At 34.8% G+C, this 16,641-nt stretch overlaps 1 protein-coding gene across 2 annotated transcripts; it reads left to right on the plus strand.

Annotated features, from left to right (window-relative positions):
- Positions 1-512: 512 nt before the first annotated feature.
- LOC112556395 (tetraspanin-15-like) lies at positions 513-11,929 on the plus strand. Of its 2 annotated transcripts, XR_003097723.1 has the most exons (9): positions 513-691; positions 1,090-1,275; positions 1,766-1,840; positions 6,295-6,402; positions 7,646-7,759; positions 7,997-8,047; positions 8,559-8,666; positions 9,218-9,332; positions 11,222-11,929. XR_003097723.1 is itself a non-coding variant. In XM_025225370.1 (8 exons), exons 1-8 carry the CDS (start codon positions 551-553, stop codon positions 11,306-11,308), a joined length of 870 nt encoding a protein of 289 aa, XP_025081155.1. In that variant the 5' UTR covers positions 514-550; the 3' UTR covers positions 11,309-11,929. The 2 variants fall into 2 exon arrangements, 1 of the variants encoding a protein (XP_025081155.1); XM_025225370.1 differs by lacking the exon at positions 9,218-9,332 and having other exon boundaries at positions 514-691.
- The last annotated feature ends 4,712 nt before the right edge of the window (positions 11,930-16,641 follow it).

Genomic DNA, 16,641 nt, shown 5'->3' on the forward strand with positions numbered 1-16,641 from the left:
AGACTGACTCTTTTGGTCGATGACGATTTCCACTACACATTTGTCTGCATTCAGTTCGCACTTACACGACACTGTTTCTACATTCTTTAAAGATCGAGAAGGTGTGAGACATGATTTAAAACTAACCAAAACTTAGAAAATGTGTTGTATTTGCCTCTTATACACTTATGAGGGATCGATAGGATGATGCTCGATCATTGGTGGTTCTTTTCAAAACCTCATGCACATGTCTTTTTATTATTGTTATTACATGTATCTGCTCGTTTGGAAAGGTCACATTCTGAACACAGATTTGTGGATTTTTGTAGATTCGTTGACGTTATTAGTCCTCGTAAGTTTAGACTGATCCTTCGTTCCCCGCTACTGGCAGTAGCTCAAGCACAAGACAAGTAATAAATAAAGACATTTATACAACTAAAATAGTAGGCATTCAGATCGAACCAATCTACCCACAAGAATACCGAACACACCAGATAACCTTTGTCCTTTCGCTTACCTTTGACCTTACGGTGTTAGCGCGAGCGAGAGGTAGCGACAAGGCAGACGCAAAATGGCGGACAACGACGGGATGCAGAAGATGCTTCCTGAAGCAGACGCTTTTAAACGTAAATATGCTCGACACCCATTGTGTGCCCGAACGTCGTACAGCTGCAACAAGCTTTTTCTCTTTATTTATACTCTGCTTTTCCTGGTGAGTGGCTGTTTAAATTCTCAAATAATATGCGTGGGTGAAAAAAGCGGCATAAATCCGCTGTATTATACAGCTTCGATTTGTGCCAATCACGGACAGGAGATGTCAAAGAATACTACTGATCGATTGATGCGCTTGTGGCATTTATCGCATGCGTACATAAATAAAAGATGACAATGCTGTTGTAAATACTTGACACTAAAGTGCGCGAGCACAGTATAATTTAACACTACCGTACAGAATTAATACATAGCCATTGAAAGCAAACAATAATATGGCAGATTGAAGCAGTTTGTGGATTTCTTTTAAGAAAAAATCATATGAATCAGTTATGAATAAATGAACTGGAAATGGGATTTGTTAAGACTTCAGCATAATAACTGTAATTTATTTTACAGTTTGTGGGCATCATCTTGGTTGCCATCGGCGTGTTGGTAGAGTTGCACAGGCAGCAAGTGGCCGATCTAAACAACCAGTTATCTCTGCCTGTGGCTCTTCTGATTGTTGTGGGACTAGTCATTGCTGCCAATGCCCTTTGTGGCATGGTTGGGACGCTTACTGAAAACATCATTCTTTTGAAAGTGGTAGGTGTGAACAATATTTTGTTGTTATTCCTAATTCCTTCCTTACATGTGTACACAAAATAACTGCCTGAAACTAAGCAATTTTCCGAAAAAGATATTACCCTGACCACGAACTTCTATGTAGGTTTATAAATATTGTTATCGACTGATGCATAGTGTCACAAACTGCTGTCTTTTCCTTACTCTGTCATTTACCCAGTGCTCACAATATTTTTGGAATAGCATGGTAAAGCGGAAATTGGCAAGAACAAAACAAAATAATTCCCAACAAGGCTTCTGCTTTTTTGTCTTTTTGTAAAAATTCTACACCCTTAACCTCTTTACAGCAAGTTTACTTTTAGTAAGCTATTTGTGTAAATCCCCCTAGATATTAAATAGGTCAAGAATGAGAATTTATAGTGATGACCTATAAATAAAACTTTTGCTTCTGTGTTAATGTTAGTATCATAATCATCATTATCATTATAATTTTTCTTTTACCCTTTTCCAGTTTCTGGTCATTACTGTGATTTCCTTTCTGGTCCAAGTCACCATTGGTGTAATTGCTTTCATCTACAGAGAACAGGTAGGCTATGTGTGTCTATTGGTCACTGTAAACAGCTGATGTACACTTCTCATTTTGTGGGTTTAAAAAAAATTTTGCTTGTTAATAAGATCATCAACAAGTAACATAAGAAAAAGTTAGGAATTTCTATCATTTTGAGATGTCCCAGGTTGGGACTGTGAGCACAAATGTGCTACTGTAAGATTATAATTAGCAGCAAGGACCTAGGAAGCTTTTTTTTAGTGTGTGTAAAATTTTGTCACTTACTGTGGGTTTTTTTTTCCTTTTTTACAAAAAATAAGAGCTCAGTCCACACAGAAAATACTGTCAATAATAACTCCTGACTGATTTTTAAAACTGGACATGGTCTGCATAATTAACTTTGTTGACACTTTTTTTTTTTGTTTCTGTTGGCAAGAGGTCATAGTGATGGTCTTATCTATGTGTTCACTTCTAGGTTATTGAATATAAAGTTGAATTTTGTTATACACTTTATGAGTTTATCTCACCTTTTTACACTTTCAGCTAACCTATTATAAGTAAAATTATCATAGAGAACAGTAAATGTTAATGCAATGCCATTGCTTTAATAATGCTTAAATTATAGAGTGTTACCTATATGATTAACAAATCAAAAAGCATAATAATTTTGAGGCATATGCTTTTTTTCTTGAATAAAAGTACATTGATTGACTAAAACTTTTATCAGAGGCTCATGATGATTAAAGATCAGACAACAAACTAACAAAATCCTGCTAACATCCAGTAATATCTACAGTGACTAATTAAAACAAAAATGATTAAAATTTAAAATGAAAAAAGAGCCCATCATTAAACATTCCCAAGAAACTTATAGGAATAAAGACTGTACATCTTGCTGGGGTATAAATGCTTGAAATAATTATGTGGCAACTTAGTGTGGAAACCCAAGAAATACTTGCACAGAATGCTATCAAGGGACAACCACTTGGAAAAACTGTACAGGAAGCTATTGAATTGTTTCAGCATGTAGAAAGAACCAGTAAGAAATTTGTACGAGAAATGAAAATGAGTGGCACTGTTGACATAGGAGCAAGGAGCTTCAGGGACAGATGCAGATGTTTTGTGGATATAAATTGTAAAAGTGGTGTATTGAAATTAGCTTGTCTAAATCTTTATGCCCTTCCTGTATGCATTTTAAAACTAGTGAAAGGCCATTCAGATTTCATCAACTCTAAATTCTATCTGTAAAACCACTAACATATCCTTGGAAGTAAAGTGAGTGCTGTTGTCAAATGTACCTTTTCCAGCTAATAAGCTGCATGCATCAGTGTCTGATTGTGCAATAGTCTTGACCCTGCAGAACTGAGTAGCATCCATAGCATGGTATTTTTAATGATCAACAGAATTTTTGGTTATTAACCTCAGATTACTACTATTTTTTTAATTACAGTAGGGAAATAATCAAAACTCATGTAACTTAACATGTTGCTAGAGGCAGATTAAAGAATTCCATAAAAAGGTGATGGTCAGGGCAAGGTCAGAAAAGTGCTATTGACATTGGATCCGAATGTGCTAGACAGGCTGCAGTGGGGGTTAATGTAGGCCATAATTAGCTTCCACACTTTCCTCCCTGGCTCACAGCCAGAGAGCAGGTCTGTTATCATGGAAGCCACTTAGTTCACAAAAAGAGAGAAAATTTGCAATTAACCTGAGCGTGAACTTATTTCTGGTCAGAGATTTTTATTCTACATCAACAATTAGATAAAGTGGTCCCCTGAGCATGAACTTATTTCTCATCAGAGATTTTTTATTCTACATCAACAATTAGATAAAGTAGTCCCCTGAATGACCATGGTGTGTGTTGTGCATGTGTGTCTGTACAACCCATATAAATAGAATGGTTAGAGAATTTTTCTCTTCTCTGTGATTACTGACACTTCTTTAAACCTGATTCTCTTTTTCTTTTGGAAGTAAACTTTTCAAGCTTTAAAAGCTCCACTTTGTGAGTGCTGAAATAAGTATGCCTCTTGGTCTTACCTCCATTTGATGAGATTTACAAATATGTTTGTATTTTAATACTAAGAAAACCATACATGCTTTAAATAGTTAGCAGATTTTTGCACTTTTCGCAGGTTTGGTTGAGATGTTCTAAAGCTTATGATATATTAGCAAACATGTACATGGCTTATCTTGTGTGTGTGTGTGAAAGAGAGAAGAGGAAGAGGGATAAGGGAGATGAGTCAAGGGGAGAAGAGAATTGTTAAAGAGTTTATTTAAATCATTAACAAAGATGTAGCTAGCATTATAACATTCCCAAACTAGCTGTACTTGCATAGGGTGAGTTTTCTGTGCCTTTGATGATGTAATTAAGGTAAACTCGATCCAGAATATTCCTCATAATATCTTACTTTCTGCCTCTCTTCCTAAAAATTGTACCTTGAAAGGCTAGAGTTTTATCAAGGACTGTAAGATTGTTAGTGGAGATTAGGGGGACAGAAGATTGTTGGGGCACTTCTGCTGATTTTCCCCAAGGACACCAGACACTAGCCTGTTAGTTATTGATCTGTTGCTATTTCTGGAACCCAGATTGTGTTCATAATATGGGAGCATGCACCATCCTTCTCTGCTGAACACTTTTTGTAATAAAGAACATGTTGATTAATACATTTCCTATTGATTATGCTAACTGGTCATTTTTGCAAATTAAGCTTTGTGCAAGTCAAGAAAATCTTTTGTTTAATAGAATAGTTCCTTAGAGATACATTGATCCCTAAACCAGATGCATGCAAAAGAGGAAAGATAAGAAAGTAATGCCAGAAACACGACTAATAAGCACAGTGCTAGATTTTAAACCAGTAACTTTCCAATCATGCCAATAAGTCCCTAAGTCAATGCTCAGACTGTGTCATGCACTCATATGCTTATCCATATGCATAGACAGGAGTCCACCCTTTCAGTGCAAAACACGCTGTATTTTATGAGGTGCTGGATATTGTATCAAAATAATCTATTGTGTGCTTTTTAGTTCTTTGCTCTGCCTTTATTACAGAACTACACAGAGTTTCCCATTATGAAGGAACTTTTATAAATCATGTAAAGAAAATTTGCCAAAAGGTCTAAAAATGTAAAGGAGGTTAGGTTGAAGATCTCATCTCATAAGACATTATGTAATAAATCAGCCATGAAAACTGAGTATGTTGTGATTAATGAGTAATAATGTTAGGGACTTAGATGCATATGCATAAAATAATAAAATTAATTAAAACAGATACTCAGGGATTAAGCAGTGTGCACTTTTTCTGCCACTGTCAATAACATTTAAAATATGTCTGTCTAATGGGGAGTGATCTGAATAAATAAAAAAAAGAACCCAACAGTTTTTAACAGTCTGTAAACACCTATTTTTTTTTCACTATGCATCTGAAAACCCCAACCATTTTATGGATGGTAAACACTAATTATTGCTATTATGAAAGGCTATTTAACGACAATGTTGTAGTTCTCCTCTATGAGAGATCATTTTAAATACTACACAAGTCTGGCTGCAATTCTAAAAATTATAATTGCTTAGAAAAAATGGCAGCATTTTAATGTGGCATCTTATGCAGGCTTTTTTTTTTTTTTTTTTTTTTTTTGAGGGCTTTATCTCCAGCATTTTGAAAGAATGTATAAGCATGTCTATGTATTTCTATATGAATAAATTTACAGATGCATGCAGGAAAATGCTTCTGTTTATGACTTAGGGACAAATAGTAATATCCACAAAAGTCCAAGCATTTAACTCTCTTAGCACAATGAGCCACAATCGTGGCTTTGCCAGGAAACATGGAGAAGACGATTTTCATTACTTCTAGTTAGTTTAGTTTTGTTCCTTGTTACTTCTCAAGGAGCATAGGGCCGCAACAACACCTCACTAGCGGACCTGGTTTTGGGCAGCACCCCTTAGTTGGGCCTATGTGGTTCCGACATCCTTTGCCTCACTCTCTACTGTTCTTTTCCATGTCTGCTTTGGTCTCCCAACTCGCCTCTTCCCCTGAGGGTTCCAGTCAATTTCGGTACATTTATTGCAAAGTTAAAGTTTTCTCCTTTCCAAAAATGCATAGGTTTCTTGGTCTAATATTTACCTCAGAGCAGCAATAATAAAAAACAAACTTCACCTATTGTCATCTTCACTGTCTTCAGTTATAAACCAGTCATTGTAATTTTATATTTTTATGTGGTGCTAAGAGGGTTAACCAGCTTACCAGTTTAAGCCTTGATGAATTAAATAAGTGTTGTAACATCTTTTAACAGTCTTGTTGTCTATAGTTATCTTATAATGCCATTGATATTGCCATTGATGTAATACAGTGTACTGGCTAATATTACACAGCCTGGTGAAGTGTGTTAAATATTTTGGAAAATGAAGATAAGTCAAGGAGCAAATATTTAAATTTTCTGTACCAAGGGCTTTTAAGAATTTAACTAAAGCAATAGAAATTTTTTGCTTTCAGACTGCCAAGCGAGTTGCCTCAGTCCTAAGTACAGAGTTAATGTTTGCTGTGGAAGGTTACAAAGAGAATGAGGGACTTGCAAGAGCTATGGACTACCTACAGAACCGGGTATAGTTTTGTCCACTGCTTTCTCTGGGACTGTCTGAAACGTTATTCTTTGTGAGAGGTTTATTTGTTGTATTTTTATGAGTATTTATTTAGCTTTTTTTTTTTTTAGTATTTTTTATGTTACTTCATGTCAATCATAATGATGTGTACCAAAAAGGAAGAAAGCTCCTTAAAGTAATAATATTTCATAGAACATAGTCTACTTTATTGGGAGTGCAGTAATTTCCTTTCGCCGGCAAGTCTATAGTAACTAACTAGTTTGAATTTTCTGTCTGAGAAACAACCAGAATGATGACCTACATGGCTGGATTAGCCTATTGTGATAAAACCTTAAGTGCTGACTTAGCATAAAATAACAACCATTCATTGGCAGGAGGGAAGCCACCCATTGAATGTTTTTGACCCCTAGTACTATCTGACATGCTGGAAGGTATAGAGGGTGAACTTTAGGCACATCGTGGGTTATTTTCTTTAGGTAGCATCTATTGTAATTGTCATCACTTCCTGTCACCAGCTGTTGACGGAATAATAATGGAAGATTGCCACAATCCCTGAGGGGATAGGCAGAAGCAAAGGTTAATGCTTGTGGCTTCTCTTCAAATGTGCCTTTGGTCTGGCTGTAACATTTGCAGCAAGGGGAAGTGAACAGTGTGAAAGCATATTTTCAGTGTTATGAGTAATTAAATGTCAATATATTATATTATACACCAGTTCTATACACAATTCAAAATATTTGTAAAACGAATGCTGCACATGATATATTGGTGAATAAATATTATATTTTATGTTTTGAAAATTTGTTTTATATTTTCATTGAGTTAAGTAAATCATTGCTATTCCATTAGATATACCAGAGGAACATAGCACCGGTTTTTATAGACACTGATAGTTGTACACTAGTTGCTTTCAAGGAGCAAATTATGAATTTGGAAACTGAGGGAATTACCAATAAAATGCTATTCGGATACACACTTGTACACTAGATGGAAACTCTTAAGATAAACTGAAGTGGAATTTTTGTTTTCAAATGTCTGGAATTTATTTATTACTCTAGCACAACTTGCAAATAACAATGAAAATGACACTGGGTAGCAACTGAGATGCTAGGATGCCCTGATGATGTTTCTTTTCATGATCACGGTGTAAAAAGATGTAAAATAGTTCAAAGAATTTACAGTCTTCTAGAGAGTGCATGATATTGTGCCTGGATATGCATGAGTTTGCTTCTTTTTGCCTACTTTAGTATGAGTGCTGTGGACTGAGGTCATACCGAGACTACTCAGAGATGAATGAGGACTATTTCTGCAGACATGGAAAGTTGTGTGGAGTACCTGCTAGCTGCTGTCGAAGTCAGGAGGTGAATGAAGGACATTTTGTGTGCTCAACTGGATATCATGACTGTCTCATGTCAGGTTCATACCATAATACAACATGACAATTTTAAACTTGAAATTTTAGAACAGTAATAGTTTAAATAGTGATTCCGTGTTTGATTGTTGAGTTTAAAAAGTGATTCTAACTACATGAATTTGTTCCATTTATATAAATGGCAGACTGTATTGAGTCAGATTTTTAATGGGGATCTGTGTTGCAGGGAATAAAGCTGTCAGAAACTTGTGGCCATGATGTTATTGGAAACTTGACTGTGAGTAATAGTACTGCAGTGGTTGATATTGTTTGATGAGAAATATAGAACTATGTACTCATTATAAATAAGTGTATGTTGTGTTTCCACTGCTGGTTTTTGTTCAGGGATATTTGTAGCTCTAGCTACATTTTTAAAAACTTAAAAATTTGTAACTTTAGTTGTTGGATTTTAAAATAATAAAACAGACTCCTTGTTGAAAATGTAAATCTAGTGAGCTGTTAGCAGCACTTAAATATGCATGCATGTGTGTGAGTGCATTTGCAGATACCAAAAAACATGCACTTTATAAAATTGAATGGTCTGGTTCTTGATAATGCATAGTTTTTAAAGAGTTCAAATCTGCACATAGAGGTTTCCAGTTGAAAATAGAGAAAAGGTTGCTTGGGGTAACATGAGATGAGTTTTAATGAAGCTGATAAAATGTGCAGAGTCAGAAGTACATTTATGCCAATATTTCTTACAGTAACAATAAGATGAGTTTTCATGGAGTTGATGATAAAATGTGCAGGCTCAGAAGTATATTTATACCAATGGATGCACCCACTTCTTCATGCACTGGCTGCTAGAGCACCTTGACCTGACTGGAGCTATAGCTCTTGGCTTTGCCATTCCACAGGTAGGATCATCTCAGGACATCATCTGTATTATGGACATAGAGCTATGGAGAATACTGAAGGGTCTTCATATTTCATATATGTTTTCTTTCTGATTCTTTCTAGATTTGGTTAAAAATTTCTATTAATAATAATAATAATGGGAACTTAAAACACGCAGCATTACGTACCAAGGTAGATTGCACTCTCTGTGATTCACAACATCAGAAAGAGAATGAGTGACAGTTTGGATTATTCGAAATGCTGACAGTCTGCATTTCTCGTGGTTCTGAAAAACTGCTGCTTTAGCACAAGAAATGCAGACTTTCAACGTCTGAATAGTCCAAACTGTTGCTCATTCTCTCTCTTTCTGTTTGGTGTTGATTGCTGGCAACCTTGTGGATGGTACATTAGCGTGACGTAATACACCATTACTGGTGCTTGTTAATGGCAGGTATGAATCGTGTACTTTGCTAGCAGATAATTAACAGATGGACTTTGGAAGCTGAAATTTACAGGTTAGGTTTGTAGCACCTATATCTACTGATATCTGCAAAAAATGCAAACCATTCAGGTTGGTCTTAAAGAAACAAGAAAGAAGCTGGTTCTTGCATAAATACATTACAATACCAAAGAAGCTTGTAGAGGAAATCATGAAGACTACAACAAAAGAAATTCAGCAGAAAAAGGTAGGTAGGGAAATAATTCAGCCATGGTAATGCCAGACAGTGACGGCTTTAGAAGTAAAAATAGTGGTAGTATATGAAGTAGTATAATACAAACTCAATATGGGATTGTTATTCATATGAATGAAAGCACTATCCAGAAAATGTATATAGATGTGAGATGTACTGTGACATAAAAACCACAGGACAGCCAAGTCGTGCCCAAAAGTAAAAATGCACTTCCTTCTTTTTATGTGTACAGTCACCAGTACTTACAAACGTTACTGCTCACAGTTAATTGAAGAAGTGTGCCAGTTAAGAAACACAGTAATGATAAAAGTTTATGTCATGTCTGTGGCATAGGCTCAACAAAGTCCAGGTTTCCTGGCTACAGCCACATGGATCTAAGTTTTGCAAATGCAGCAATGGTCTTCAGCAGTTGTAAATGTAGAAAGCCAGCATTTTTTAAGTAAGTCAGTATACTAGTGTGATAGTTTCACAGTGCCATGGGACAGATGAAAACAAACATTACTACCTGGAACAGTTAGAGTTCTGAAGGAGATAGCTATTGTGGTGAAGCACAGCATAGATGGCATAAAACATTGTTTATGCAGTGTCCAACATTGGTAAGGACCAATAAGAAACAATAGACTTTTCAACCTGAGTTAAGTTTTAAAAAAGCACATGTTAAATGTTATTTTTCATTTTTCTCTGTGATTTTGTTTTATCTGATCCTGCCAACTCTGATGTATGTGTTATAACTGATATAGCTGTCAGCACTGATATAGTTGCAATGATTACAGTGCCTCTTGTCATTTTTGACATAAAGCGCACACATACAAATACACTGGTAATAGTGATTCCCTGTGTGAGTAACAAGACATTTATATGTTGCTTTTGGGCTCTATATTGATTTTTTTTTGCCTAAATAAATCATTTATGTTTAAGTTGCCTAAAACGTAATATGTGTAAGTAATTATTATTAATTACAGTTTAGGCAGAATGTTACTGGAAGTTGTTTTTGCTCCTGAATTCCAGTGACAGTGCCAGTGCCATAGTGTATGCTATACTTACAGTTAGGTCAAAATATTACTAGAATAAGTGCTTTTTTACCCCTTGAATTCAATATGAAAGTACTATATGCATACACCTAAGCAAAGACAGTGGTAACTGCTACAAAATTGCTACTGATCAAAACTTTAAAGGGCATTTGCAAATTCATATAAAAAACACAAAACTATGAAAAATGTATATCTGATTTTGTTTTTTTTTCCACTTGCTTCGTTTCCTTTTTTCAATATTTTAGTAGATGTTGCTGAAAGTTTTTTCTCTTTTGCTTAATGGTCAGCCGCAGTTTGCAAACTTTAACGAACATTGACCCATGCTAGTCATAACAGTGAAGTCATTCATTATCTGCTTTATCTGCTACTTCAGCATATTCATTTGATATTTGTGTGTCTGAATCCCTACATTCCTCAGATTCAAACATGTATGGCTTTGTACTTCAAGACTATGCAGACTTTGATCTTCACAGGAGCAAAATAAATTGACATCTTTCAAGGAATCTGATACACTGTTCAGACAACTGGGCATTGTTTAGATGTTTAGTGTGGATTGGGACTAGCTCTGATATCGCACATTGTTCTCATGCAGGAGAGCAATTTTGCAGAACTTGCTGACTACAGGTGCAAATCTCCAACTTTGAAGTTAGATAATAATAAACTGCTGTTTCAGAATATATCTATATTATCTCTATCTACCAGAATCTGTTTTTTAACTCAGGCCAGTCAGGTAGACCTTTAATAGTGTTAAAATGTGTTATGAACATGCATTTTATTTAAGATATACTTCATGCTTGTTAATTTAGTAAGTAACCTTTCAGATCACTAATACATTCTGTATGTTTTTTACAGATTATTGGAATCCTGCTGGTGTACTTTTTCATCCGCCGTGTTGGACAGTACCAGAAGGGTTATCGTGTGGGCCAGTATTTTGGCTAGAAGAATTGTGACATAGTTTTTTTCCAATTGTAGATGCTAGTCACATGCACCAGTAGGCTAATACACATCAGAATAATGCCAGGTGTAAAAGCAGCTGTGAAATCTTGTTAGTTGCTGGTCTTACCAGATGGAGCAGTTACAGTTAGCTTTTGAAGAAGCAGTCATTGAAGGAACATTTCATGTTAAAAACCTTTTCCCTTTTCCGCATATTTGGACTGTTAAGGATTTGTGCAACAACAACAAAAAATCTTTTAAGGCTGCCTGATCACAGTCCATGCTGACTGCCAATTTCTTCAGGTGCATCTATCTGTTTTGCCATATAAAAAGATAAGATCTTTGATATTTGTCATTAGACATTGTGTGAGAAGCTTTCCAGGCTTTACCTGGTGCAGAAGGTGAGCAGTGCAATTCCCTTTGAATCTCAGATGTCTTCATCACACCTTTTCATTATTTGTTTACTGTTTTTATTTTAATGAGCTTTTTGGCATTTCTCTTCCCTCCATCCAGACATTTTTTTGGATATTGGATATTGTTGATATTTTTTTTACGCTAACTTGGATTTGTCACATCCTGGTTTGAAATGATCTCTTCATGTAATATAAAGTCAACTGTGAAAATCTGTTTTCGGGACTTTGTGGGTTCAAATTGCATGTTGTCAGGAAAATGTACCTCTGCCTTACAAATACCTTTTGATGTTTTTGAAGTCTTGATTCCTCTATCTCTAAAATATTACACATAAAAAATATAGGTTGAGTGCATTTTTTGTTCTTTTCTACTGTCATAATTTCTTATCACTCTCAGAACCATTATTCTTGCACTTTGTAGTCCATGGTAGTTTGTATTTTTCTTGCTACAAACAGCCACTTTAGACTGTAAATCATTTATGTTAGCACCATATAAACATGTGCTGCACTGAAAAAGTGCATTCTTTAGTCTTTTGATTGTATAATCGCAGTTGCCAGTTCTAAATTGTCTGCCTGGGTTGTTGAGTCATGTACTGTGTATAAACACTCTATTTCAGAGTCACAACTATTTTACAGTGATGGTGGGAATGGGATGGTGATAGTATAAATATTGCATACAATCACACCCCTCATTTGTAGCTGATGATCAAAGACTCAGGGTAACAGAGAATTCAGTGAGCTGCATGGTGAGAAAAGATTAAAGAGATAGTCTGTTGACAGATATTGTGAAGAAATCCTGTTGAACTGGCATATTGGTACAATCAAATTGAAATGCTTTTTTCTTTTAACTTGAGAAGAATTGTCAAAGGTTGTGTAGTCCTGGATAATTATTATTTTAGAACTGTAGGATTATTAGTTTGGACCATATGTGTTTTCTGAAAACCTACCTGTTGGTTTTTTTCAAATAATGCAAGTTTTAATGAGAGAATTTTGTTCATGCTGAGCAGTAGGTCCACTAATACACCATAGCATTTTCTGTTGAAGAGGTATGGTGTCAGTGGCTTTTCATGACACCTTCTGTACTAGTGCCTCACTTGACAAAAGCAGTGGTATTTTGTAACGAAGTGCTAAATATTGATAGATTTGGGTGATAATACCAGATTATGCACCTTGTAACCTTGCACTGCATGCATTTAGTTCATGCAGCTTGAAGCAATAGATGGTTGTTTAACAACATTTTAAACAAAAGAATTCTCTCTTGATAAATATCACTTACAGCGTACCAGACTTGTAATTCTTGTATATATTTTGGCATGTATACGCATCCATTTATATAAATGCTTAGTTAATTTGTGTCCCTATTATGATGGTGCATCTGGAATATTTCTGAGTTTCTGTGCATCCAGGTACTAAATTGACTGGACAGACACTTTAGATTTTCAGCAAACATCGTATGTGTTCTTCTCATCCTTTAACTGGTACCCGAGGTCGTAGGGAAAACTCAGTGGAATGCTGCATACAAGTTCACGCCAATTGTTCACAGTAGTCACCCAGCTTCTGCTTGCTCTGGTGTTGACTGCCTTCAAAATAACCCCGTAGAACTGTCTATGGCAAGGTGTCATGTCAGGCAACATGACCAAACCTAAATACTATATGTAAATCCTTTTTTTTCTAGTAAATCAACATAATAAGAAGGCATTGTTTAGATCAACAAATAACGAATATTGGCTAAAGTGGATCATTTAAATTTAAATAAAAATCTTCTCTTACTATCAACACTAATAAAAATACACATTAAACATTTTGGGAAAAAAGTGAAGCTGGTTGTATTTTCTCTTCACTTAAATGAGAATGAAACTGACATAGAATGATTTCTTGTTTTATACTGTTTCAAGAAAAGAAACTAGACTTTTTATTTTTTTTAGGGTGTAATTTGGAACTAATCCCTTCCCCCATTTCAGATCAGTACAGTTCTTTTTAAGTAATCTGGCTGTGATTTTACACAAAAATGTTATTGAAATAATGCTTTTTATGTGATTGTAACCATATATTTTTTGTGGGAAGAGGGAGTGGGTATGATCTGTATGGTCAAGATTTGTTTTAATTACAAACTTTTGATTAGGTAATTAACATTTCAAAAGGTTAAATTAATTTAATATATAATCAACAGATTCTAGTCAGCTTATGCCCATTATCAGGACTAATGTCTTTGCTTTTACTTTTGAAATTACTAATGAATGGGGCATCATTATTTTCATTTACATTTCCCCATCATATTGATCTTTAATGTTCTTAGAATTGAAATCGATGTTTAAATTTTAAAGAAATTCAAATATTTCCCCTTTTTTCCCCTTTCATTTATATAATTTGATACCATGCTTTTAGTATAAACTTTTATGAGTTACATTTCTGAGCATTGGTGTTATTTGTTATTGGACTTTTTGTGTATTGCTGTTATCCTGTACTGTATGGTAGCAGCAGTGGTTGGAGTAATGAATGGAACCACTACCGGTGATATATGGAAATAATCACTTTTTACATATTTTGAACAGTACCAGTCACAGAACTGTTATATTGCTGAAAATAGGCTTTTGTGTAAGCAGTGCATAATATTCTGAGTATTCTTCAGGTTTATACTAGTTTTAAACTAAGTTTTATGCTTTTTGGTTTGTAAAGATCTGTAATTCCCAGCAAGTGCCATTTACAGATAAATGGCTGTGGCATGATCATAAGAATATATAGTGCTTTCAGGTTTTGGGGAAAAAAAGGATGATTGGCCATATTCTGTGGGATCCCTTATGACCACAGGTTTCTCTAAAAGGAACAGCAGAGATGAAAACCCTAGCTCTTGAATTTTTGTTTATTATTTAACATTCAGAGATTACAGCCCAGATTTATAAACCACCTCCCAGTTGACTGTCAACTATGTTTGGCATTGGATGGGGATGTGTTTAAAATCCCATGACTTTGGAGTAGTTCATGTTTGGAAGAAAAAAATAGTTTGGCATATTCAACAATTATCAACAGTATATAGTTTTATAAATGCCAAATAACCAGCATTTAATGTTTACAAAAACTTAATTTGCATAATATGTCACTACAAAATGCTCATTTGAAGATAAACAATATTCACAGCATTTTTTAATTATTTACTCTTTGTTGTGGCGAAGGTGGAGGGATGGGGTGGGGCAGAAGAAAGAAAGCCAGCCCTTTCTGTTTCTTGTGCTATTACCGATTTCTTCCATGACAATCTGGGTCTCAAAAAATATGTTTAAAACCACTATTTTCATGTGTCTGTTAGTATGTTCTAACAAACAATGGGAACAAGCTCTTAAGAGCAAGCAAACAAATTTTCTGGAACAGTTGTAAAGCTGATTTTGCTCAACGACTGCAGTTGTTTTCTTTAGTTGGTGTCACATTATGAATACTCTAAAAACAGAAACAAATTTTCCAGGGAAAACTATATTGAAAACTTCTACCTCAATTATCAGAATAAAAAAAAAAGTCCTGAAATCTCAGTCTTCAACAGTCAGGTTAAAAAGTTCGTTAGTATTCTTTTGGCATAAGTTAAGTATTTTGTTCATGAAATGCAGATTGAGAGCTTTCTTTGGTACTGTACTTAAATCAATGTCAATGGCAGAATATTATTTTCCTATCTGAGCATTGTATGTCTTGAGATTAATAAAACACTGATGCATTCCTTTTCCTGTTTTAAGGGATATTCAGGGTAGTGATCTAGGCTGTAAATTATACATTGAAGTACTTGGACACATGTAGTAGACACTTTGTTGGTGTTTTTTTTTTTGTTTGTTTCTTTCTTTTGTCTATTTGAACATTTTTTGTGTTCATGTAGGCACATTCCAGATCATCTCTTTAGTAAATTTATCCTTTGTTGTGTCCCTTTTCACATGAGCTTGTGGACAGAAAGCCCTATCTCAATTATAACTGCTTTGCGTACACTGACTTTGATTACCGTTTTGAACTTTTATAGATGATTAGAGGAACACAGTAATTTTAACTAATCAATTGATGAAGTCTAAAGCCCATATACTGAATTTAGAATGTTTTTAATTGTGTTGTGAGAAAATTAGTCTTGTGGCATTTGTATAGGTGTGTGTATATATATACATAAAATTTAAATGGCTTCAAGTGATATTGCTGATTACTGTGTAAGTACAACGACATGAGTGATTTTTATAATTCTGTGGTACAGATATCTTCTCCAAGTCTTGGTCTTAAATTGGATGACATTATGGACTGAGTGTGAGGTTATCAAGAAAATATGGTAAATTATCTAAGCGACTCCGGAGTGTCAAACTATGCTTGTTAAGGTATTTCAACTTTAGTTGTCATTTTTATTTTGGCATTCTTTAGAATTTTGTTAATGCCAAATGTTTTAAGAAATTGTAAACTTCGTGCAAACACAATTTTTCTTGGAGAGAAACGTGTTTAAAATGGTAGTATCTAATCACTTTTCTTCCTTGAAACATACAGTTATTGATTTATTACTGATAAGTAATCATTAAAAAAATGCCTCAGTGATCATAGTGTTGTGGCTATAGGTATTTGTGTATGGAGTAACACCCTTACCAGCTTACCTGATTTTATTATGTATGGGCTTTTGTATTGCTTTTTATGTGCTCTATTTATGTCCAATTAAAAAAGCCAGCTGATTTGTGTACCATTTTTACTTGTTTATATATGTGCATATGCGAGTGAAAAAGATTATGAACTGTTTGGTAGTTCTCTTGACCCACTCAAATGCATGAAAGAGATGTCCTAGCTAATAAAACTGAAATGGAGGAAAAGATGAATAAAAATGTTTGAATACCACAGAATCAGCATCAGCAACTGAAAATTGTACTTCAGATAAAGTATTTACTTAATAATTGATTACTAGTGAGAAACCCAGAACTGATTCTGCATATT

The sequence above is a fragment of the Pomacea canaliculata genome, linkage group LG1 (assembly GCF_003073045.1).
Source record: "Pomacea canaliculata isolate SZHN2017 linkage group LG1, ASM307304v1, whole genome shotgun sequence".
NCBI lineage: Eukaryota > Metazoa > Mollusca > Gastropoda > Architaenioglossa > Ampullariidae > Pomacea > Pomacea canaliculata.

Excerpts from the sequence above, each read along its gene's own strand:
- LOC112556395 (XM_025225370.1), top strand. The coding sequence starts at position 551 with ATGGCGGACAACGACGGGATGCAGAAGATGCTTCCTGAAGCAGACGCT. Across the intron at positions 1,276-1,765 it reads ACATCATTCTTTTGAAAGTG|TTTCTGGTCATTACTGTGAT; the intron begins GTAGGTGTGAAC and ends ACCCTTTTCCAG. Across the intron at positions 7,760-7,996 it reads GCTGCTGTCGAAGTCAGGAG|GGAATAAAGCTGTCAGAAAC; the intron begins GTGAATGAAGGA and ends TCTGTGTTGCAG.